This window comes from Rana temporaria, chromosome 12 (genome assembly GCF_905171775.1).
Source record: "Rana temporaria chromosome 12, aRanTem1.1, whole genome shotgun sequence".
Taxonomy (NCBI): Eukaryota; Metazoa; Chordata; class Amphibia; order Anura; family Ranidae; genus Rana; species Rana temporaria.
This window is the reverse complement of record NC_053500.1, coordinates 50,494,814-50,520,860: the sequence shown is the minus strand read 5'-3', so window position 1 is coordinate 50,520,860 and position 26,047 is coordinate 50,494,814. Positions and strand designations below refer to the sequence as shown.

Below are 26,047 nucleotides of genomic sequence, written 5' to 3'. Positions count from 1 at the left end.
AAAAGGGAGGTTGCCTCTGGGCCCCTGGGGACCTCTGGGCCTTTTAATAATAAAAAAAATATATAAACAAAAATAAAAAAATGAACATTTATAAAAAATAAATAAAAAAAGGGGGGGTTGCCACATGGGGCTCTGGGGACCTCTGAGCCATTTAATAAAAAAATATGTATATAAAAAAAATGTAATTTTTTTTATAAAAAAAAAAAAGGTGGGTTGCCATCCGGGGGCCCTGGAGACCCCTGGGCCCTTTAATAATAATAATAATAATAATAATAATAATAGTAATAATATATATATATATATATATATATATATATATATATATATATATTGTAAAATTTGGGGGACCAGCTTGATCGCAGGACACAGGCTTCTTAAATCAAAACTATGGTTTATTAAACTTAAATGGCTTAGCAGCAGCAAAAACAAAAGAAATAACAGTCTCACCGACTTGTACAGCTCAGAACTGCTATCGCAGTTAAACAGTCCTTCCAGGTAAGTCCTTCAGTAGCAGGTTTTTAGGCAGGACACTGCCAAGTCCTTTCACAGCTTTTCATAGCTTCCACAGCTTCCACAGCTTTCCTTGTCCACCATTCACCATGCATTGGACTCTCCTACACTCCTTCACTCTCACCTGCACTTCCTGTCTGCTTTAAACTACTTCCTTACACAGGTGCGTTAACCCTTTCCATTCCCTTAAAGGCACCACAGTCCAAACAGAGGGGAAATATAACGTCCTTCCAGGACCCAGCCATGGCGTCCTGTACATATCCCCCCCCTGTGCCCCAACGCCAAGGAGGTGGAGGCAACAGTGGAGCTCAAACAATGGACTCGGGAGAGGGCATCTGCATTTTGATGCAGTCTCCCGGGCCTATGCTCCACTACAAACTTAAATTCTTGGAGCGCCAGGAACCAACGTGTAATCCTGGCATTAGTCCCTTTACCCTGCCTCATCCATGTTAAAGGGGCATGATCAGAAATGAGCCTAAACTTCCTCCCCAAGAGGTAATACCTGAGGGAATCCAGAGCCCACTTAATGGCCAGACACTCTCTTTCAATAATAGCGTAGTTTTTCTCCGCTGGTGTCAACTTTCTACTGAGGAAGACTACTGGGTGTTCCTCACCACAAACAACCTGTGACAACACAGCTCCCAATCCTACATCGGAAGCATCAGTTTGGACAACAAACTCTTCTGAAAAATTGGGCGCTATCAAGACAGGGTGTTGGCACAGTGCTGACTTGAGCACCAAAAAAGCCTTCTCAGCGTCTGCATTCCACTCCACCATGACCGATTTCCGACCCTTAGTCAGATCGGTCAATGGAGCCGCCAATGTGGCAAAGTTGGGTACGAACCTCCTGTAGTATCCCACCATGCCCAGGAATGCACGTACCTGCTTTTTTGTGAGGGGGCGGGGCCAACTCTTTATAGCCTCTACCTTGCTGACCTGAGGTTTCACCACCCCTCTACCCACAATATAGCCCAGGTATTTCACCTCCTCCATTCCCAAAGCACATTTTTCAGGGTTTATTGTAAACCCCTCTTTCCAGAGAGAGTCCAGTACTGCCTGGACTTTGGGCAAGTGTGACTCCCAGTCTCTGCTAAAAATGACTATGTCGTCCAAGTACACTGAGGCATACTCCCGATGAGGTCGTAAAATCCTATCCATTGCTCGCTGGAACGTGGCTGGAGCAGTTTGCAGTCCAAAAGGCATTCTTTTGTACTGAAAACTCCCCTCTGGAGTAGAAAAAGCAGTTTTCTTTTTAGCAGCCTTAGTTAATGGGATTTGCCAATACCCCTTGGTAAGGTCTAATGTTGTGATATACCTAGCTGGACGTAGTCTCTCAATAAGTTCATCTACCCGGGGCATGGGGTAGGCATCAAACCGTGAAACTTCATTAAGCTTCCGGAAATCATTGCAGAATCGCAGAGTCCCGTTGGGCTTTGGTACCAACACAATCGGGCTCGACCACTCACTCTGCGATTCCTCAATGATCTCCAGGTCCAGCATCTTCTTTACTTCCTCTGAAACGGCCTTCCTTTGAGCCTCTGGGATGCGGTAGGGCCTGACAAAAACTTTGACTCCAGGTTCCGTGATAATATCATGCTCTATGATACTAGTTAGCCCCGGCAAGTCTGAAAACTTCTCTTTATTTCTCTGCAAGAACTCCTTTGCCTGCTGACTTTGGTATTTAGATAGGGTATTTGCTACTTGGACACTCTCCACCCCAACCTGTGGCTCAAGCCTTGCACTAGCCAGGGAGGTCACCGGTTCCCTGTCTGTCCAGGGCTTTAACAAGTTGACATGATATATCTGATACGGTTTCCTCTTGCCTGGCTGGTGGACTCTATAATTGACCTCTCCCACTTTTTCCACAACTTCAAAGGGTCCTTGCCACCTGGCTAAGAACTTACTTTCCACAGTGGGAATTAGCACCGCTACTCGATCCCCCACTTGGAAGTGCCTTATTTTAGCAGCCCTGTTATAGACCCGTCGTTGAGCCTCCTGGGCTTTTTGCAAATGCTCTTTGACTAGCGGCATCACGGTTTGGATCCTTTCCTGCATTTGGGAGACATATTCCAGGACACTCTTATGCTGAACAGGTTCACTTTCCCACTCCTCTTTAACCACGTCAAGAAGTCCGCGAGGTCTCCGCCCATATACCAACTCAAAGGGCGAAAAACCCGTGGAGGCCTGGGGCACTTCCCGGATAGCAAACAGGAGAGCTGGTAACAGGCAGTCCCAATCTTTCCCATCCCTTTGTACCACTTTCTTGAGCATAGATTTAAGGGTCTTATTAAAGCGTTCCACCAACCCGTCCGTTTGGGGATGGTAGACCGATGTGCGTAGCTGTTTAATCCGGAACAGCTTACACACATCGGCCATAACCCTTGACATAAACGGGGTACCCTGGTCTGTGAGTATTTCCTTGGGGAAACCAGTCCGTGTAAACATCTGGAATAATTCCCGGGCAATGGCCTTTGAGGAGGTATTCCGCAGGGGTAGCGCCTCAGGATATCGGGTGGCATAGTCAAGAATCACCAATATGTAGGAGTGACCTCGAGCTGACTTTACCAAGGGACCCACTATATCCATGGCTATCCTCTCGAATGGGACCTCAATTATGGGCAGAGGGACCAAAGGGCTCCGAAAATGAGTCACCGGAGCGGTCAACTGACAGGTCGGACAAGAGGTACAGTATCTCTTTACCTCTGCTTTCAGACCTGGCCAGTAAAACCGGTCGGTGATCCGTGCCTCCGTTTTTTCAACTCCCAGGTGTCCCCCTAACACATCGTTATGGGCCAGGTCCAGAACCTTTCGTCTATATTGTTGGGGTACCAACAATTGCTCTACCACATTTTCTCTCTCCTTGGTAACCCGATACAGCAATTCATTATATATTGCAAAGTGTGGCCACCTCTCATTCGCACCTGGCTCTTGGGGAACCCCATTTACTACTACCACTTGTTCCCGTGCATGGGCCAAAGTGGGGTCCTGCATCTGAGCAGTCCCAAATGCCCCATGGGGAACACCCAAATCCGGCAGCGCAGGGGTAGAGGCCACTTCCTCATCCTCTTCCCCCAGCATTACCTGAAGTGGGAAAGGCTCCTCCCCCTTAGTGTTTTGGTAGGTCTGTGGACCACATATCTTGACATCCTCAATAGTATCAACACTACTTTCATCACCATTAACCCAATCATTAGCATTTTCCCCATCTGGGTCCACATTAACGTTTGGCAGTTCAGGGTTATCCCTCTCAGCAGCAGGAACAGGGGGGCTAGTTTCTCCCCAGTCTCTGAACTGTTCTCCTTGTTCCCACAGTTTTGTAAACAATGGACAGTCTCGTCCTATTATAACATCATGCACCAAGTTCTTTATCACCCCCACCTCTTGAGTAACAGTGCCACATGCTGAGGAGATAGACAACGTGATGAGCGGGTACTCTCTAGTGTCCCCGTGAATGCATACCACCCGTAAAGTTTTTCTTACCGGACCGATCTTCCCAATCACTCTAGGATGAACCAGGGTTACCATGCTTCCAGAGTCCAACAAAGCCCGGGCAGGGAGGTGGTTCACTTGGACTTCACACTCAAACTTTTCCTCATCTAGGTCGAGGTGTGTGGTGCACACTTTGTGGGCACAAAAAGACCCCCTCCGAAGAACCCCGCATTCCATGGGCTCCTCTTGCAGTGGGCAGTGTGCCCGGGTATGACCCCAGGAATGACATCGCCAACATTGTACATCCCCTCCTCTCCGAACAGGAACAGAACGCTGCGAAGGTACCGGGAGTGTCTCTTGGCCTTCCGGGGTGTTTGTCCCAGGGCTCCTTGGAACATCCTTTCGAAGGGCAGCAGTTGGTCGAACAGGCCGTGGCAGACTAGGCCCTATGCGCTTGGTAGGTCCGAGCAGGTCCTCCACCACTGTATATCGTTCCACCATCTCAACAAGGAGGTTTGCTGTTTTGGGGTCTCCATGGCTGACCCACCGTTGGAGGTCATCTGGCAGGGACCTCAGGTATCGGTCCAGCACGACCCGCTCCACAATTTGGGGGCCAGACAACACCTCAGGCTGCAGCCATTTTTTTACTAGTTGCACCAGGTCATGCATTTGAGACCGGGGTGGCCGATCTGGACGATATTTCCATTGGTGTACACGTTGGGCCCGAACGGCCGTAGTCACCCCCAGACGAGCCAGAATTTCTGCCTTTAGCTTTTGATAGTCTTTAGCATCATCTGGTGGCAGGTCAAAGTAGGCTTTTTGAGGATCTCCAGTGAGAAAAGGAGCAATGAGGCCGGCCCATTGGTCCTGAGACCATCCTTCTCTCTCCGCTGTCCTCTCAAACGTAGCAAGAAATGCCTCTACATCATCGCTCAGGGACAACTTCTGTAGAAAATGGCTTGCCCTCACAGTCACCTGGTTGCCAGGGGCAACAGCCGCTGGCTCCTGAACCTGAGACAGCTGTTGCACCGCTTCCTTTAAGGCAGTCACCTGAGCCTGCATAACCCCTTGCTGGGCTGCTTGCTGGGCTGCTAACTGGGCCACCAACAGGCGAGTATTTTCTTGCTGCAGAGCCAGCGCCTCTTTGTGGTAAGTTTGCGCTTGTATGTTAGCCAGGGTCAGCTGTTTAATTAGCTCCTCCATTGCTTCAAATTTCAATGTTTGTGCAGCTTTAACCCAGGACATAAATTCAATGTACTGTCCCTTTAAATGTTAGTTCAATATAAAGTCCAATGCAACAGAAAAAAAAAACGTTTTTTTTTTTTTTTTTTTCCTCTTCTTATGCCTGTTATTCAGTCCTGCCCGCATTCGAGCACCAGTGTAATGTTTGGGGGACCAGCTTGATCGCAGGACACAGGCTTCTTAAATCAAAACTATGGTTTATTAAACTTAAATGGCTTAGCAGCAGCAAAAACAAAAGAAATAACAGTCTCACCGACTTGTACAGCTCAGAACTGCTATCGCAGTTAAACAGTCCTTCCAGGTAAGTCCTTCAGTAGCAGGTTTTTAGGCAGGACACTGCCAAGTCCTTTCACAGCTTTTCATAGCTTCCACAGCTTTCCTTGTCCACCATTCACCATGCATTGGACTCTCCTACACTCCTTCACTCTCACCTGCACTTCCTGTCTGCTTTAAACTACTTCCTTACACAGGTGCGTTAACCCTTTCCATTCCCTTAAAGGCACCACAGTCCAAACAGAGGGGAAATATAACGTCCTTCCAGGACCCAGCCATGGCGTCCTGTACAATATATATATATATATTATATAAAAATATATAAAAAAAGTCAAGTTCAATGGTAAGTCCGGCCCTGCCAATATGTGTTAATAGATGCTACACTTAGGTAGTGGCGTTGTTTTCTTTTGTAAGGGATGCATTAGATGAAGATTTCAAACTTTCTGCCATGCTACAGTGCAGGGGGAGGAAGGATTTGAACAGTGGATGCTGCAGCACCTCATTTGAAAAGAGAGAGCTTTGAAGCTTTGTAAACAGACCAGAAGCACACAGAGTTGCTGAAATGAAAAACACAGCAGGCCTAGGCATATTCTCCATGCTGATAGACAAACCCCAGACTGGACTATAGAATACTTCAAGATGTCCAAAGGGTACCCTTCAATTTAAAAGGGCAGACGGGCATACAGGCACTGCCCTCTGGCTTCTTTATCTGCCAGCTTGCCCATGAATACTGTATGAACTTTTGGCTCAGAGGATGTCTAGCAGACCTAGACACATTACATTAGATCTGTCAGACTGGCCAAATGTCATCCCATTTCTATGTATAAATTAAAGCTCTTCTGGATCCCAAAGAATATGTTACCCCAATATTTCATAAGCATGTTATGTGCTTGTTGTATCCAGGGCCGGATTTGCTCTCCCTGTCGCCCCAAGGCCAGGTTCCGCAATGCACCCCCTCCCCGCCAACCAAACTACCCCTACCCCCCAAATCAACAGAGAATGGCAACCGGATGGCAAATATTAGTTAGTTCAAATATTTTTTGTTTCTTTTTTTTTACTTTTTAATCACTTTTTTTATTTATTTTTTATTTGTAGCTTGTCATTTACTCTTTCTTATTATTGTATAATTTTCTTATTATTTTTAATATTATTTTTCTTATTCTTTACTTTTTAATTACTTTTTTATTTTATTAAATTAATTATTATTTCTTAGTATTTCCCCCACACTACATTTAGTCCTGCTAGAAAGCAACTTACCGCCATTAACTGTATGTTCCGGGCGTCGGGGGACTCCATGCTGCTGCCGCCCCTTGGCACCCTGCCGCCCCGAGGCCTGGCCTTGGTGGCCTTGTGGGAAATCCGGGCCTGGTTGTATCATGTACTTGTGTTAAAAGTATACAGTTAATTTTGCATTTCTTTCTTTATGTGAAATTACTGGTGTTCCTACCAGTCCCCATGTTTCCTTTTTCAAACTGACCACGATAGGCATGAGAGCACATCTATCCCAGCGTGGTGTGGGAGTACAGGCTACCCAGCCTCCAGTGGCTTAGACTTGTGCTGACATGTCCCCCTGCACAGCCATTTATTGTGAAGATCAATGTACTGATGTATCTCTAACCCAAGCTCTCTAATCCCCTTATGCAGCAGAGAAAAGAGGTTATGTGATCATTTAGTTTAAAATGTCAATGCAAGGAAAATTTTTACTGCTACAGGGCACAGGATCACGTGTATATATAGTGATACCATGCTTCTGGGTAGAGGGTGCGCCGCCGGCAGCTCGCTCCCGCGGTGATTATGCACTGCGGGAGCCGATCAGCAGGTTCCACAGACTCAACGTCCACCTGCTGATCATTCATTACACACGCAGAACGGAAGTCTGCCTATGTAAACATGTCAGATTGCTGTTCTCTCTGTACAGAAGGCATGGATCCTGTGTTCCTGCAAAGCACGGATATGGATTCATACCTTCCCTTAGTAAAAGCACCTCCCACACAGTGCACAAACAGTGGCTAGACACACAGTTAACCCTTTCATTGCCCCTGATGTTAACCTCTTCCCAGCCAGTGTCATTAGTACAGTGACTATTTTTAGCACTGATCACTGTATTAGTGTCACTGGTCCCCAAAAAGTGTCAGTTAGTTTCCGATTTGTCCGCCGCAATATCGCAGTCCTGCAATAAGTCACTGATTGTCGTCATTACTACAAAAAAATCATTAAATTCCATAAATATATCCCATAGTTTGTAGACGCTATAAATTTTGCACAAGCCGCTTATTAGGATTTTTTTTACCAATAATACGCAGAAGACATATTTATTGGCTTAAGTTGATGACAAAATTAGATTTTTTTTATTGGATACGTTTTATAGCAGAAAGTAAAAAAATATAGTTTTTTTGTTTGTAGCGCAAAAAAATAAAATAAAAACATCACCAAAAGAAATCTATTTGAGGGGGAAAAAAAAGGACATGCCGTATATACAAATTTTACCACAAAAAAATGGGAAAACGTATCGACTCGAGTATAAGCCTAGGGTGAGAAATGCAGCAGCTACTATAAGTGGGAAAGAGGGTCAACAATGCTCATCTGCAGCCTCACTGTACCCATTTGCAGATGCACTGTGCCCATTTGCAGCCTCACTGTGCCCATCTGCATCCTCACTGTGCCCATTTGCAGCTTCACTGTGCCCATCTGCCGCCTCATGTACCTGATCCCCAGAACACTGACACTGTGACATGCAGTCTAGTCAGCGGTCATCCAATGTAACAAAGCACTGGCTCCTCCTTGTCCTTGTCTGTGACGGAACACTGATTCAGTTTCCCAGCAGTGAGATCAGTGTTCCGCCTATCACAGACGAGGACAAGGAGAAGGCGGGGCTTTGTTACACTGGACAGCCGCCGACTAGACTGCATGTCACAGTGCCGGGAGATCAGGTGCATGAGGCTGCAGATGGACACAGTGAAGCAGGGAGAATCGAGTATATGCCGAGGGGGGCTTTTTCAGCAAAAAAGAATGTGCTGAAAAACTTGGCTTATACTCGAGTATATACGGTACATTTTATTTGGGTACAGTGTCACATGAACATGCAATTGTCAGTTAAAGTAACGCAGTGCCGAATCGCAAAAAATAGTCTGGTCATGAAGTGGGTAAATTATCTGGAGCTGAAGTGGTTATACATGGGGCCTATAGTTTTTCATTTTTCTCTAAACTGTTGACAATTCTTGACTAGTAAGATAGCACAAACATATGACGCAGTCTACACCAACCACACCAGATGTCAACTGCTATCAGTTTTGAGCAGTACAGTGTTTTTGCGGATTTGTTATTTGTTGCAATGGGTTGATTCATTTTGCACATTGGTTTCTGCCTTATTAATTCTGGGTTGAAGTGACAAAATCAAGAGAGATGAATTTTAACACAGTAAACAACCAATATCCTCCAGAGATTTTTCACTTGCTGTACTCTAAGCACATTGTAAGAATCACTAGATTGACAACATGTTATATAAATCAATTACAATTGTTGTGTTCAGGCAAAGGAATGATATATATTACAAAGCACAATGAAATGATGTCTCCGCTGTCTTCTGCAAGATGATGACTGCCTCCAGTATAAGGCCAGACACTACATTCTACAAATGAAAGACTCTACGCCCGGCATTATTTCTGCAGTACCCACCCTAGAATGAAATCAGAGGAAAGTCCTAGATGTGATTCCACATCATTAGAGAGGTTGAGGTGAACTAAGGTGGTGGCAGGAAGAAAAGTGCAGTGGGCCATATTCTCATAGAAGTTACGATGGAGTATCTCAGGATACTCCATCGTAACTCCCTTTTTTGGCCAGTGTATCTATGCGACTGATTCTTAGAATCATTTTCGCATAGATACACTTAAGATCCGCCATCTGTAAGTCACTTACACTGGCGGATCTTAAATGTAATGACGCCGGCCGCCGCTAGATGGCATTTACGTGAAGGACTCATTTGCGTATGCAAATGATCCTTCTACGCCGATTCCCGAACGAGTTTGCGTCGCGTAACCGTCGCTAACGTCGTTTGCGTAAGCGGAAACTTACTCCTGCTATATGAGGAGTTTCCGCAAGTCCCACGTAGGCCATGTTACGGATGGCGTCGGGTCCGCGTCGTGTTTTTTCGTCGGGTACGTCGTTTTACTAAGTCGTTCTTGAATACGACTTTACGTCTATGACGCACACGTCGGCGTCATTGATGTTTTCCGCCGAGAACTGGAGCATGCGCACTGGGCTTTTTGAAGCCCGGCGCATGCGCAGTTCATTAGAATCGTGGGCGCGCTTAATTTGAATACAAGCCGCCCCCTTGGAGATCCGCCAGGCTACACCGGGCATTTACACTCTGCCGTTCCAACTTACGGAGCAAGTGTTTGGGGAATACAACACTTGCTCCTGTAAGTTGGGACAGCGGAGTGTAAGTGCCTTAAGCGCAGCCCGCAGATTTTTAGAGAGAATATGGGCCAGTGTCTTTACAATCCAGCTTTATACTTTTTTTTTTAAGGCACAATACAATACGTTTCCAAATGTACAAGAAAATAAAAACTTCATGCAGTAATTAAAAATAATAAAATCCTGAGAATTTTAGGGATAAAGGATTTTGGATGAGAAAACACCAAGGATATAATGTATCTGTAATGAAGTGTATCCCAACTTCATCATGTTGATGGTTCCTGTAGAGGCCTTCCCTTCACTGACGCCGATCCTCCTTATATTCTGAATTTAACTTGTGTGTGTGTACAAAGATCACGTCCCAGCTCTCTGACTTAAGTCGGCCATAGATGTATGGGCTGGCTGATTGTACCCATTTTATTGATCAATCAACTTGAGGACAACCAGCAGGTCAGATTTTTCATGCAAATACTGCCAGCGGCTATACCCCTTCTCTTTCCCCCTCCCCCCACTCTCGTGGTAAGCGCGGTAATACTCACCCCATCACTGCCAGCGGCTATAGCCACTAGCAAAAATCACTGTGTGTTCTCTCAACAGGGGGGGGGGGAATTGCCCCATCAATGGGAGAAATCTAGTGATTTGCTTTCTTGCAACCCATCTCTCCATTGAAGACCTCCTCTTCCACGCCCCTCCTACACTCACACAAAATGCTCTGAATAGGGGGTTCCTAGTATTCATCTCCCTCTCCTTCACTCATAAGGAGGATTACTACAGGAAACATCAGCCTGCAGAATATGGGATACAATTCAATACAGGCAAGTTATATCCCTGGTGCTTTTTCCCCCCCAAATATTTTTTTTCATCATTAACCACTTAAAGCGGGGGTTCACCCTCAGAGAGCACATTTTCCCCTTAGATGGATGCTCGTTTTCTCTAGGGGAATCGGCTATTTGTTTTAAAATATGAGCTGTACTTACCGTTTACGAGATGCATCCTCTCCGTCGCTTCCGGGTATGGGCTGCGGGAATGGGCGTTCCTTCTTGATTGACAGTCTTCCGAGAGGCTTCCGACGGTCGCATCCATCGCGTCACGATTTTCCGAAAGAAGCCGAACGTCGGTGCGCAGGCGCAGTATAGAGCCGCACCGACGTTCGGCTTCTTTCGGCTACGAGTGACGCGATGGATGCGACCGTCAGAAGCCTCTCGGAAGACTGTCAATCAAGAAGGAACGCCCGCTCCCGAAGACCCATACCTGGAAGCGACGGAAGAAGATGCATCTCGAAAACGGGTAAGTACTGCTCATATTTTAATACAAATAGCCGATTCCCCTAGACCGAACGAGCAGGAATCTAAGGGGAGAAAAAAAAAAATTTTATAAATGGGTGAACTCCCGCTTTAAGGACCGAGTCTGTTTTTCAGACTCAGGGGCAGATCCACATACAATTAGATGGGCGCAGCGTATGTGAGATACGCTACGCCGCTGTAACTTACTTTTGGCAGCTTTGAATCCACAAAGAATTTGCGCCGCAAGTTACGGCGGCGTAGTCTATCTCTCGCGGCGTAAGGGTGCGGATTTCAAATTGAGCGGGTAGGGGGCGTGTTTCGTTTAAAGGAAGCGCGTCCCCGCGCCGAACGAACTGCGCATGCGCCGTCCCTAAATTTCCTGCCGTGAATTGCGCGGTCATTGTTTTGAATTAGACGTAAATTACGTCCATCCCGCGATTCACGGACGACTTACGCAAACGAAAAAAAAAATTCAAAATAAACGCGGGAAAGACTGCCATACTTAACATGGCAGGTGTAACTATACGCCACAAAACAGCAACTTTAACTATACGCCGGAAAAAGCCGACTAGAGATGACGTAAGAGAATGCAACGGCCGTGTGTACGTTCGTGGATCGTCGGAAATAGCTAATTTGCATACTCGACGCGGAAAACGACGAGAACTCCCTCCAGCGGACGCCAAAGTATTGCATCTAAGATCCGAAGGCGTACAAAGCCGTACGCCTGTCGGATCTAACCCAGATGCCGTCGTATCTTGGTTTGAGGATTCAAACCAAAATACGGCGCGGGAAATTTGAAAGTACGCCGGCGTATCAGTAGATACGCCGGCGTACTCTCTTTGTGGATCTGCCCCTCAGTGTTTACACGTTAAAAGCAATTTTATTTGCTAGAAAATTACTTAGACCCCCCCAAACACTATACTTTTTTTTTCTAACACCCTACAGAATAAAATGGCGGTCATTGCAATACTTTGTGTCACACCGTATTTGCGTAGCGGTCTTACAAGCGCACTTTTTTAAAATAAATAAATATTTTGTTAATAAAAAAATAAGACAACAGTAAAGTTAGCTAAAAAAAATAATTATATTGTGAAAGATAAAGTTACGCTGAGTAAGTTGATACCTATCATGTCATGCTTCAAAATTGCACCAGCTCATGGAATCGCCTCAAACTTTTAAGCCCTGCACACACGGCAAGAATCTCGTCAGGAAATAAACGTAGTTTTCTCTGACGAGATTCTTGGCAAGAATCTCTTGCCACCCGAGTGTACAGACTCCCCTTAAAAAGAACCGCGGTTCTCTTGAAAGAAAAGAACGCGGTGACGTCATCATGTATGACGAGAATGTGCTTGTCACATTTGATGCCGTCGCTGCCATCTTGCTGCACCCTACCAATACCTAGGAAGCTACCGTGCATGCGTCAAAGTCATTTCGAGCATGCGCTGGTTTCCACGGTGACCAGGTAAGTATACACACTCTGGGGTTTCTCGGCAAGAAAACTGCAGAGAATCTCACAACGAGAAAATAGAGAACATGTTCTCTATTTTTCTCGTCTAGATTCTGGGCAGTTTTCTTGTCGAGAAACCTGCCCAGGGCTAGAATTATTGCTCTCGCTCTAACGATTGCGGTGATACCTCACATGTGTGGTTTGAACACCGTTTTCATATGTGGGCGCTACTCATGTATGCGTTTGTTTCTGAGTGCAAGCTCGTCAGGGCCGGGGCTTTTTAACCACTTCCATACAGGGCACGTATACACCTTCCCGCCCAAGCCAATTTTCAGCTTTCAGCACTGTCGCACTTTGAATGGCAATTGCGCGGTCATGCTACACTGTACCCAAACAAAATTGGCGTCCTTTTTTTCCCACAAATAGAGCTTTCTTTTGGTGGTATTTGATCACCTCTGCGATTTTTTTTTGCGCAACAACTAAAAAAAGACTGAAAATTTTGAAAAAAAATGTGTTTTTATTTTTTTCTGTTAATTTTTTTGTAAATAAGTAAGTTTTCTCTTTCAATTACGGGCACTGATATGGCGGCACTGATGGGCACCGATGAGATGGCACTGATGGACATCAATGAGGTAGTACTGACGGGCACAGATGAGGTGGCACTGATTGGCGGCGCTTGTATGCGGCACTGATGGGCACACATAGGCGGCACTGATGGGCACACATAGGCGGCACTGATGGGCACACATAGGCGGCACTGATGGGCACACATAGGCGGCACTGGGCACTCATAGGCGGCACAGATGGGCACTCATGGGCGGCACTTATGGGTGGCACTGATGGCTACTTATGGGTGGCACAGATGGGCACTGATAGGTGGGCACTGGGCATGGATGGGCACTGTGGGGTGGCACTGATGGACACTGTGGGGTGGCACTGATGGACACTGGGGTGGCACTGATTAACCTATGTTGCCAGTCAGTGCCCATTTGTGGGCACTGATTGGCATCTTTTTTTTTTAATGCTTTTTTTTTTTACAGCCTTTTTTTTTTTTTTTTTTTTTTTTTTTTTTTTTTTTCCGTTTTTTTTTTTTTTTTTTTTTAGCCTTTTTTTTTTGATCTGTCCTTCCCTGGTGGTCCAGTGTGGGCTTCCCTGGTGGTCCATGTGGCGATCCGAGGGGGGGCTGCGCTGATAAACAATCAGCGCGAACCCCCCCTGTCAGGAGAGCCGCCGTTCGGCTCTCCTCTACTCGCGTCTGTCAGACGCGAGTGAGGAAGAGCCGTCAACGGCTCTTCCTGTTTACATCATGATCAGCCGTGATTCTACACGGCTGATCACGTGGTAAAGAGTCTCCGTGAGAGACTCTTTACCGAGATCGGTGTTGCGGGGTGTCAGACTGACACCCCGCAACAACGATCGCCGCGATGCGCGCTCCCGTGGGCGCGCAGCGGCTCGGAATCCTGAGGACATCATATGACGTCCGGTCAGGATTCTACAACCACTTTGCCGCCGTCAATCAGTCATTGGCGGGCGGCAAGTGGTTAAAAAAATATATATTATTTATTTTACAAGATTTTATTTATTTTTAAACAGTTTAAAAAAAAAATGGGTCACTTTTATTCCTATTACAAGGAATGTAAACATCCCTTGTAATAGAAAAAAGCATAACAGGTCCTCTTAAATATGAGATCTGGGATCAAAAGACCTCACATCTCATATTTACACTAAAATGCAATAAAAAAAGAAATTGGCCCTTTAAGACGTATGGGTGGAAGTAGTAGTTGTGCGGCGGTCCTTAAGTGGTTAAACTGATTTTTTTCCCCATCAATAATTACAGCCGAAATCCCGCGATCGGGTCACAGAGCAGCAGAAAGGGGAGAGGCCAGTGTAAACAAGGCATCTTCCTGTTCTGCCTAGTGACAGGACAGTGATCGTCTGCTCATTCTCATCGGGAGCAGCGATCAGTGTCAGTGTCATGTCACAGGTAGCCCCACCCCCACACAGTTAGAACACATCCCTAGGACAGACTTAACCCCTTCCTAGCCCCCTAGTGGTTAACCCCCTTCACTGCCAGTCACAATTATACAGTGCATTTTTATAAGTGTGAATGGTCCCAAAATACGTGGATTCATTTACACACCTTTCAATGGTCCCAAAACAGCTTCAAAAGTATCAGATGTGTCCGCCATAATGTCACAGTCACGATAAAAATCGCTGCCATTACTAGTAATTTTGTTTTCATAAAAATGCCATAAAACTACCCCCTATTTTGTAGACGCTATAACTTTTGTGCAAACCAATCAATAAACGCGATTTTTTTTACCAAAAATATGTAGGGGAAAAAAATGACAGACCCCAATACCAACACAAGCGATGTTGGTGCGGCAATCTCCCATGCTGTTCTATTGAATTCTGACGACGGGGAGGTTTTTCCGCCCACCTCCCCCTTCACGTCAGCATTCACAGATCACTGCTTGTAGCCATTTGCTGAAAGCACAAATTGATTGCTTTTGATGATTTTCTAACGTGTCCCTTCGACAGAAGTACAGCAGTAAATATGTACATAAGTAGGCAAGATTTTTTATTTAAAAAAAAAACAAATGTGTTATACATACCTGCACTGTGCAGTGGTTTTGCCCAGAGCAGCCTCGATCCTCCTATTCTCAGGTCTCCCAGCGATGCTCCTGACCCCTTCCTCTTGCCAAGTGCCCCCAGAGCAAACAACATGCTATAGTAGCCCCAAGCAGGCTCGCTCCCGGGTTGTTGCTCTGTGTGTCCATTCAGGCACTGAGCCATGGTTCCTGCCCCCTCTCTCTTCTCATTGGCTCCAGCTGCTGTCTCAGCCATTCAGGAGGGAGAGTCCCCAGAGAGCCGAATCTCTCGTGGATCACGATGCGGCTCAGGTCAGCCTTATGGGGGGACTGCTACACACAGAAGGTTTTGCACCACCATGGATAGAATGCATGAAGTTAAAAAACCTTGAGCCCTTAGATCCTGTAACAGAATGTCCCACACTCCGCTTGAGTCCTTCCGTCATATACTGCTTCCTATCAGTCTGGATATAGATATCAGATATTCCAGCTGCCCTCAACACACAACGAGACGACTCTGAGACTTGTTTTTGTGCTAAACATGGAGTGTTTAATAGAACCAAGAATGCAACCTTATATACAGTTTAAAGAGGAGGTAACCAGAACATAAATTAACATGAGCTAATTAACTAATCATTTACCCAGACGAGGTGACTCCGAGATATGACCTTTCAAGGTAGACGTCCCGTCTCCTCTCACCTGCTATACAATACACATCATAAGTGTAAACACAGGATATCTTCACACAATAGCAGGGTCAATTAGCACAGAGAACAGAGAGATGGCTGGAGGTGACGGCATTAGCATATAGCATTATGAATGAGTGACTCTTACAATTAACCCGTTGAGTTCAGAATCAACAACCAATAAATATATTTACAGATATCTTGGGATATATTGTGGATAATAATTACATAGTCCAAGATATAATTTCTCAGTCATCCTATGCCCCTAGTGGACATAGGATGATTTTAGACATAAGAGGGTCAGAGTCTGTCACAGATCCACTTTAATATGAACGTAGGTCTCCCTTCTAGATTGTAAGCTCTAACGAGCAGGGCCCTCTGATCCCTCCTGTATTGATTTGTATTGTGACTGTACTGTCTTCCCTGATGTAAAGCGCTGCGCAAACTGTTGGCGCTATATAAATCCTGTATAATAATAATAATAATAACTAGAGGCATAACAGATTACTGAGCTAGCAACGTGGCCAAGCGTTTGTAAAAAGTTTGTGTAAAGTGATTCCATTTTATGAAATCTATTGTTACAATTACTCTGGGTGACTGTCCTTACACCAGGGATGGACTGGCCATTGGGACTACAGGGAGTTTCCCGGTGGGCCGATGGCTCAGTGGGCCGGGTTCAGTGACAGCAGACCGTTCCCCCCCCTCCGCTCCTCTGTCTCTCCCTTCCCGCAGCGCTCACCTCCTCTCCCTCCCCGCAGCACTCACCTGGGGGGAACAGAGAAGCAGGGGGAGGCACAGAGGAGCAGGGGGGACGACAGAGGAACATGGGGAAGGGGACAGACAGATGACTCAACAGCTATGGCCTGGGAGTTTCTCACTTCTGCCTAATCTTGTCCCATAAGGGGGAGCACCGAGTTTCCCCACTGGTACTGCCTATAAAAGTACCAGTACCAGCTGTTATACTCTAATAAAGTAGAATGGCTAGTGGCTAGTGAAGGGGGAGAGGGGGCTTGGGTGGCCGGGGGGGGGGGGGGGGGGAGGGGGGTTGCGGGAGTTGTCTGGCCGTCATGGGAAAGACCTGTCAAAGTGGGCCAGTCTGGATGAAGTCCAGGGCCAAATTTTTGTCCCAGTCCAGCCCTGCCTTACACTGACCTTTTACTGGGCATACCCCAGACTTTGCTATGCAATGTCTGAGGTATGGCATGTACTATACAATATTTATACTCCTATTTCATTGTTTAATAATTAATTTTGTACCTGGAAAAATTATGGATCATTTATTAAATGTTTTTATTTTTGTAAATGCATATAAAGCTGTCAAGTGCACTTGAACAGGAGCCCGAATCTTGGAAATAAATTGATACCGGCAAGAAATGTAAAAACTGACAAAAGGAAGCGGGGAAGCTTCCCCAAGAAAAAAGCAAGTATAAAGCGACCCCAGACGATATGTGAAAATACAAAAGTGTAAACTTCATTGGACTTAAAAAAATATCACATGAAAATTGGAAAACCTCAACCCAACACCAATATAACAATGTTGTTATCTTATAAAAAAAACAAACACACTAGACTCACATAGACATAATAGCACGTTAATTATGTAGCCACTCTCAGAGCTCTGTAGTGTTTAGATCAATATACAGTGGATATAAAAAGTCTAAACACCCCTGTTAAAATTTCAGGTAGCAGGGGTGTAAAAAAATGAGACAAAGATAAATAATTTCAGAACTTTTTCCACCTTTAACAGCTTGCCAACCGACTCACGCCGATATACGTAGGCAGAATGTCTTGGCTGGGCGAAACCCTGTATGGGTACGTGGTGCACTTTTGGAGCCGCCATGGGGCGCGCGGGGGACCCGATGCGCGTGGGCGGGCGGGTGCCATCGCCAGTACAGGGATTTAAACACACAAATCCCTGTTCTGTCAGGGGAGAGGAGACATATCGTTTGTTCCTACTTAGTAGGAACAACAATATGTCTGCTCCCCCAGTCAGTCCTATCCCCATACAGTTAGAACACATCTAGGGAACATACATTTAACCCCTTGATCACCCCCTAGTGTTAATCCCTTCCCTACCAGTTACATTTACACAGTAATCAGTGCATTTTTATAGCTCTGATCGCTGTATATATGTCAATGGTCCAAAAAATGTGTCAAAAATTTTCGATCTGTCCACCGCACGGCTAAAAATTGCAGATCGCCGCCATTACAAGTAAAAAAAAAAAAAATGTATGTATGTAAATCTTTCCCATAGTTTGTAGACGCTATAACTTTTGCGCAAACAAATCAATATATACCTATTGCGATTTTTTTACCAAAATGATGTAGAAGAATATATATTGCCTAAACAGTTAAAGAAATATTTTTTTTTTAACCACTTGCCGTCGCCGCACCGTCGAAATACGTCCACAAGGTGGCTCTGCTGGGCGAGAGCACGTAATATGACGTCCTCTCTCCCAGCCGCCACTAGGGGCGCGCGCGCGCCGCCGGAGGCGCGCACGTGCGCCCCCCGCTCGCCCCCGACTCCCGTGCGTGTGCCTGGCGGGCGCGATCGCCGCCGGGCACACGAGATCGCTCGGTACAGAGCGGGGACCGGGAGCTGTGTGTGTAAACACACAGCTCCCGGTCCTGTCAGCAGGGGAAATGCTGATCTTCGGTTCATACAATGTATGAACCGAGGATCAGTGTTTCCCCTAGTGAGGCCACCCCCCCCCCCCCCCACAGTAAGAAGACACCCAGGCATACTTAACCCCTTCCCCGCCCCCTAGTGTTAACCCCTTCACTGCCAGTGGCATTTTTATAGTAATCCAATGCATTTTTATAGCACTGATCGCTATAAAAATGCCAATGGTCCCAAAAATGTGTCAAAAGTGTCCGAAGTGTCCGCCATAATGTCGCAGTACCGAAAAAAAAAATCGCTGATCGCCGCCATTACTAGTAAAAAAAATATAATAAAAATGACATAAAACTACCCCCTATTTTGTAAACGCTATAACTTTTGCGCAAACCAATCAATAAACGCTTATTGCGATTTTTTTTTACGAAAAATATGTAGAAGAAAACGGCCTAAACTGAGGAAAAAAAATGTTTTTTTATATATTTTTGGGGGATATTTATTATAGCAAAATGTAAAAAATATTCATTTTTTTCAAAATTGTCGCTCTATTTTTGATTATAGCGCAAAAACTAAAAACCGCAGAGGTGATCAAATACCACCAAAAGAAAGCTCTATTTGTGGGAAAAAAAGGACGCCAATTTTGTTTGGGAGCCACGTCGCACGACCGCGCAATTGTCTGTTAAAGCGACAGAGTCCCGAATCGCAAAAAGTACTCTGGTCTTTGGGCAGCAATATGGTCCGGGGGGTAAGTGGTTAAAAACATTTTTGGGGATATTTATTATAGCAAAAATCTAAAAACATATATATATATTTTAAATGGAAATATTTTTTTATTGCATTTTATTGTAAATCTTTTTGACCCCAGATCTCATATTTAAGAGGTCCTTTCATGCTTTTTTTCTATTACAAGGGATGTTTACATTCCTTGTAATAGGAATAAAAGTGACACTTTTTTTAAAAAAAGAACAGTGTAAAAATAAAAAATAAAACATAAAATAAATAAGAATTTTTTTTTTTTTTTTTAACACACCCCTTCCTGCCGAGCTCGCATGCAGAAGTGAACGCATATGTGAGTAGCGCCTGCATATGAAAACGGTGTTCAAACCACACGTGTGAAGTATCGCCGCGATTGTTAGAGCGAGAGCAATAATTCTAGCCCTACCCCTTCTCTTTAACTCAAAACATGTAACCTGTAGAATTTTTTAAACATTGCCTATGGAGATTTTTAAGGGTCAAAGTTTGTCGCCATTCCAAGAGCGGGCACCATTTTGAAGCGTGACATGTTGGGTATCATTTATCTTTCACAATATAAAAAAAAATGGGCTAACTTTACTATTGTCTAATTTTTTTGTTCAAAACAGTGTATTTTTTCCCAAAAAAGTGTGATCATAAGACCGCTGCGCAAATACGATATGACACAAAGTATTGCAACGACCGCATTTTATTCTCTAGGGTGTTAGGGAAATAAATATATAATGTTTGGGGGTTCTGAGTAATTTTCTAGCAAAACAAATGTTTTTAACTTGTAAACAACAAATTTCAGGAAGAGGCTTGGTCCTTAAAAGCGGAGGTTCCGCCAAAAATGTTCTCCCTGTGTCTGCGTGTTTTTTCCTCCGGGTACTCCGGTTTCCTCCTACACTCCAAAGACATGCTGGTAGGTTAATTATATCCTGTACAAATTGGCCCAGTATATATGTATATACAGTATGTGTGTACGATTGTGTGTCCCAAGCGTGTCAAGATCCTACGGGGTAAGTGACCGCACCAGCCAGGAAGACACCGGCTGCAAAAAGCGCCTAGAGGCGATTCAGTTCGCATGTGTAGCGCTATATAAGTCACTCATTTATTCATTAAAAAATACAAATACTGCAGCTGCTGATTTTTAAAAAACGGACACTTACCTGTCCAGCACGCCCGCTATGTTGGCAGCCGAGGGCGAGCAATCACTCGTCCCTCGGCTGCACCCGCTGCCATCCTCTGTGAAGGAATCAGGAAGTGAAGCGTTTGCGCCTTCACTACCCGGTTCCTTACTGCGCATGCACGAGTAGTGTGGCGCGCCATCACTGGTCCCCTCTCTCTCCTGGGAACAAAGGGTTTCCCAGAAGACAGCGGGGGATGTGGGTAGGGGCGTGTCTGCTGGAGTACTATATTCTTGGAAGTGGGTGCAAATGCCTGTCTTAGACAGGTATCTGCACCCTCCTCCCCCCGAAAGGAGCCAAATGTGACACCGGAAGGGGGGGAGGGTTCCGAAAAGCGGAAGTTCCAGTTTTGGGTGGAACTCCGCTTTAAATAATTAAGCAATCACATTCAAACTCATGTTAAATAGGAGTCAGTACACACCTGCCATCATTTAAAGTGCCTCTGATTCACCCTAAATAAAGTTCAGCTGTTCTAGTAGGTCTTTCCTGACATTTTCTTAGTCGCATTCTACTACAAAATCCATGGTCCTCAGAGAGCATCCAAAGCATCAGAGGGATCTCATTGTTAAAAGGTATCAGTCAGGAGAAGGGTATAAAATAATTTCCAAGGCATATACCAAGGAACACAGTTCAAGTGGAGAAAATATGGCACAACAATAACCTTAGCAAGAACTGGACATCCCTCCAAAAGTTATGAAAAGACAAGAAGAAAACTGATCAGGGATGCTGCCTAGAGGCCTACAGCAACGATAAAGGAGCTACAGGAATATCTGGCATGTTATGCTGTGTGGTACATTGACAACAATCCCACTCACTTCCCGTGAGTGAAAAAAAAAATATATGTGTATATGGCCAGTTTAAGTGAACTTTGGCTGGATAAGGGACTTGGCTGCTACGCATACATGGGCTGATAACTAGCTTGTTCAGATTTAAAACAACCTCGTCTGCAAGACAACTGGCCAATGTATTGGTAGCTGTAGAAGAGTTTTACTCTAATTACTTCTTTCAGCTATCTTGCTTCCTATTTCACAGCTTTGTGAACAAACTGTCTTAACATTTTTGCTATAATTCCCAATTCAGAATAGACATTATGTCTGGTGGTCAGATCTATGATATCTAAAATGTCATTAAGCATGCACAAGAAACAAATGAGAGGTCAAAGCACATCTACCATTACTATATTCCTAAGCAATGTCTCTGTCTACTCTAGAGTATTTCACCTTGCTCAAAATACGGATGATGTCTCCACGCTGAAATGACAGCTCATCACTCTTGTCACTCGTGCAATCCCAGAGTCCCTGGTAATAATCTGCATAATTAATTATGGATCCGCCTGTTGGAAAAAAAAATTGTACAAAACACTTAATGCTGTCAAAGGCACTTGCTACAGTCATTTCCCATTTCACTTAACAGGGGTCATTTCTAAACACGAATATTCAACAATGAAAACAAATAGATCATTATATACAGTATATCATACATAGTACAGCAAAATGACATTCATTTTATAGGCAGATAATTTAAATTAAAAACCCTAACATACAAGTAAGTCTTTAAAAGCATGCTAGTAATATTCAGAAAAATGACAATATTCCCCCACCTTACAGGACTGTTTTATGTTATTTTGCATTTACAATTACTGTGCAGCAGAGGGCAGCCTCTTGTTCTGTGACAGCATTTCCAAAACTTTGATTTATCATGTATATCCAACAGAATAACTAGTGGTAGTTATTCATATTTAACTGCACGCTTTCTGTAATGTCAAAGACGTTTCACCACTTATGCAGGTAGAACTGGCAGAGAAAATGGCAGCAAGATGAAGCGGTCAGCACTTGTGGAGGCCATACTGAGATAGGAATGCTCCATAATGTGTATGTATGATGGGCAAAAGCTCCTGCCGCCTCCAAAGCTTAAATTCTGCTTTAGATTATAATTTGGAAGTGATTTTGGTGATTTCTGTAGGCAAAATAAGACATTCTCCAAGACTGGTGAAGGTAATCCTTAGTTTTAGAGCAAGTGTAATGAAGGCCATACCACAGTTGAAGGAAATGGGCATGATCCAATGACTTTGCCTCTGGTTTGGTCCTCAGGACGTTTATGGAGAAGCAGAGTGTAGGGATGCACTCAGGTGTGTTCAGATCCTAGTTCTAACCCACCTACGCTATTCTGCCAGGAAGTTGTTCTCCACCCCACAGCTCTTTGTATATGGGCAGTTACGGGCCGGGGAATGTCAACTTCCAGGCAGGATAGCTCAGATGGGTTCGGACCAGGATATCAACACACATGAGGTCATCCCTGGTGGGGTAGTCATGTTGCCGGATTTATAATTTGTCCAATTGCCTTGATAAGCCTCAGGCAGTAATGTCTTCAGCTATCTCATAAAAAAATAGGATTAATGACTTGCCTGTAAAAACCCTTTCTTAAAGTACAATCACAGGACACAGAATTGGTTAATTCATGGACTAGTGGTTAAAGCTCTACCTCAATTGGTAAAAGAATTAACCAACCTTGTGTTCTGTGTACGATAAAGAAAATACAAGTTATTTACATACTGTAAACACTATAGTAGTAGTTCTCCAGACTGTCAACTGAATGGGTCCAAGAGCTGCATCATAGCTTTATGAAGGTGTGATATTCCCGCGCTACCAATATAGAGGTAAAGGAGAAGGGTTACTGCTGCAAGCACTGGAGGTAATGTCAGAACCCAAAGTAAAATAGATAAAGAAAGGTAGTGCTGCGCTGCATCATAGCTTTGCTGCCTCTCGCTGAGCGTCTGAAAGTTTAGGCTGTGACTGGAAAGTACCTTTAAAGTGACCCACAAATATGGTACTGCACATATTGTCATGTTACTTGTGGGTCTTCCTGAACAGACATTGGAGGTGATGTAGAAGAAAAGCAAGGCTGAAGCCAAGGAGTGGCAAGATTCAAATGGCAGTTTTTGGTAAATGTCCTTCCTCATATGCAAGTGGCTTATACTTGTTGGATGATTTTAGGGAACCTTCGAACTATTTTTGAAATGTTAGCCTATTGCTAAATGGTGGTTGTCATGCAAAAAAATGTGTAATCTAAATTGTTTCCTTTGAAAATTTAAATAAAAATTTGCTTTCGGTACTGTTTTGTGTACTGCTTTTACAACAACTGAAACTCTTAGGCCTCGTACACACGATAGGATCGCCAGAGGAGAACGGTCTGAAGGACCGTTTTCATCAGTCCAAACCGATCGTGTGTAGGCCCCATAGGTTATTTAACCTTCGGTCAAAAAAATTAGAACTTACTTTAAAATTGAACCGATGGACGCCTAACCGATAGGTCAAAACCGATCGTTAGTATGCAAAAGCATCGGTTAAAAATCAACGCATTCATACTTTTTTTCAGCACGTCGTTGAGTTTTACATCACCGCGTTCTGACACGATCGGTTAATTAACCTATGGTGTGTAGGCGCGACGGACCATCAGTCAGCTTCATCGGTTAACCGATGACAACAGTCCTTCGGACCGGTCTCATCGGATGGACTGATCGTGGGTACGAGGCTTAAATTTACTTGAAAAATAATTCTCAATAGAAGTTAGCATAGCTTGTTAAATCCCTTATGGGATAAAAATGTACCCTGTGCATATAACAATTGTCCCCATTAAAATCGGTGGTGCAGAATGGAGAGGGTGCTGTTGGAGGCTAAACGCTTAGACATTTATTTGTACAAATGGATCAGATGAACCCCTTGGATGCATGGCAAGAAGGGTTACAGAATTCAGAGGGGGCTGCAGCTTCAGTGCTTCCTGTACCTCCTCTTGTCAGGGCTGGGCTTCTGTTATTACTAACAGCTCTCTTCTCGGTGCTCAAGGCTGCTCAGCTGGCAGTATATTACCAGCCCCTTTTTGCTATTTAAACTTTAAGCCGTAGCCACCCTGGCAGTATGATTATGTCAGATTTTTGCCACTCAAAGCGGTACAATTGTTTTGCAAAGAAATTTGCCGTTTTAAATTGTAGGCCTGTAATTTTTATTCATAACACACTTAAATCTGTCCAAACAAGAGTCTAGTAAATTTCCCGGGTATGATAAAGTTTGAAACACTAAATCACAAATTATAATATAATAACTATAAATAATTATAAAAAAAATAATAATATAATAATAATAAAATATATTTACCCACGATTCACTATCGCTCAATTCTGCAAGTGTTCTAATTTACTATTGCTGTTTTCTAGCTGTTCTAAAACCACTTTTGACGTAAAGGGACACTTTTTGATTTTCATGGGAAATGTCAAGTTTCCAGGCAGAAAGAACAGTATATATAATATAAAACTGGACAAACCACTAGGGACAAAAGGGAGGTGAAATTATTTCATACAGTAATGTAATCTGTAAGATTACAGTGTACTGTATGTGTTCTGAATTTAGTACTTTTTGAATTTGCTGCCAGGCTCCGCTCCCGTGCGTTGTGACGCTCGCAGGGAACAGAGCCTGACACACAGAGGCATCGGGCGGAGGACACAGTATGCTGCAATGCAATGCAAGTGTGGCTCGGGGTTACCGCTAATGGTAATTAAATTTAACCCTGAGCCACACTGGCGGACCTCTGCTGATTTCTGATCCTGATTTCTGGCTTCTGGCTTCCTGATTCTGGCTCATCTAAATACTTCCAAACCCTGGCTTCTGTTTTTGACTACGCGCCTGATCTGTGTTATTTTTGCTATTACATTAAACCTAGGTTCACACTGATGCGATAACCAGCGCGATTACAGCGCTGTTTCCCGCTTCACATATCTCCTGCAGGCAGTTCACACTGCCTTCTGCGAACCGCTGCGGGTGTCATTACATTGTTAATGACACCCCTATGTCGACTCACAGATCGCAATGCGAACTGTGAACTTACACAGGAATCAGATTGCATAGGTGAGAACACCATGTTTTCCGATCCTAGTGTGGGGAAAAACAAGTCCCTGCACTTTTTCCTGTGCAAATCACTCCCATCTGACAAACATCACATGTGATTGGCACCACAGGTGCTGGTGCGAATCACATCAGTTGTCTGTGATCGCACTGGTGTGAACCTAGGCTAAAGATGTGATTTTAACTGCATTTTCTGTCTATACCTGGTTTATGGTTCCTGAAATCTCTATAGGAATGCCTATAATTTGGGCTTCTGCCTGGGGTGGAGCTACAGTCAGCACTAACTAATACAAATTGAATTTGATTATCAAACCACAGCACTGATTTTAATGGGGACAAGTGCTATGCATACAGGGTCTTCTCTGTGTGTATCGACTTGCAATTCTTTCTTTTTTAATGATGTGCTAATTGCAATTATCCACAGTTACCAATAAGATTCCATCTTTTTTTGTATACAGCCTTTATAGCAAAGGTGTTTAATTAGCTCACAGGTTATTATATGTTTCTTTACTGTGTCAGACTGACTTACAATGTAAGCCTAAGGCCGCGTACACACGATCGATTAAACTGATTAAAACGGTCTGATGGACCATTTTCATCGGTCCAAACCGATCGTGTGTGGGCACCATCGGTTAGGTAACCTTCAGTTACAAAAAAAGACAAACTTGCTTTAAAATTTAACCGATGGATTGCTAACCGATAGGTCAAAACCGATCGTTAGTAGGCACAACCATCGGTTAAA

At 44.3% G+C, this 26,047-nt stretch overlaps 1 protein-coding gene across 1 annotated transcript in view; it reads right to left on the bottom strand.

Annotated features, from left to right (window-relative positions):
• Positions 1 to 26,047, bottom strand: part of SKAP1 (src kinase associated phosphoprotein 1) — a 634,192-nt gene that overhangs the window by 80,202 nt on the left and 527,943 nt on the right. The window contains exon 11 of the mRNA XM_040331208.1: positions 21,631 to 21,743. Within this exon, the coding sequence (XP_040187142.1) occupies positions 21,631 to 21,743 (113 nt within the window). The remainder of the gene's footprint in view (positions 1 to 21,630; positions 21,744 to 26,047) is intronic.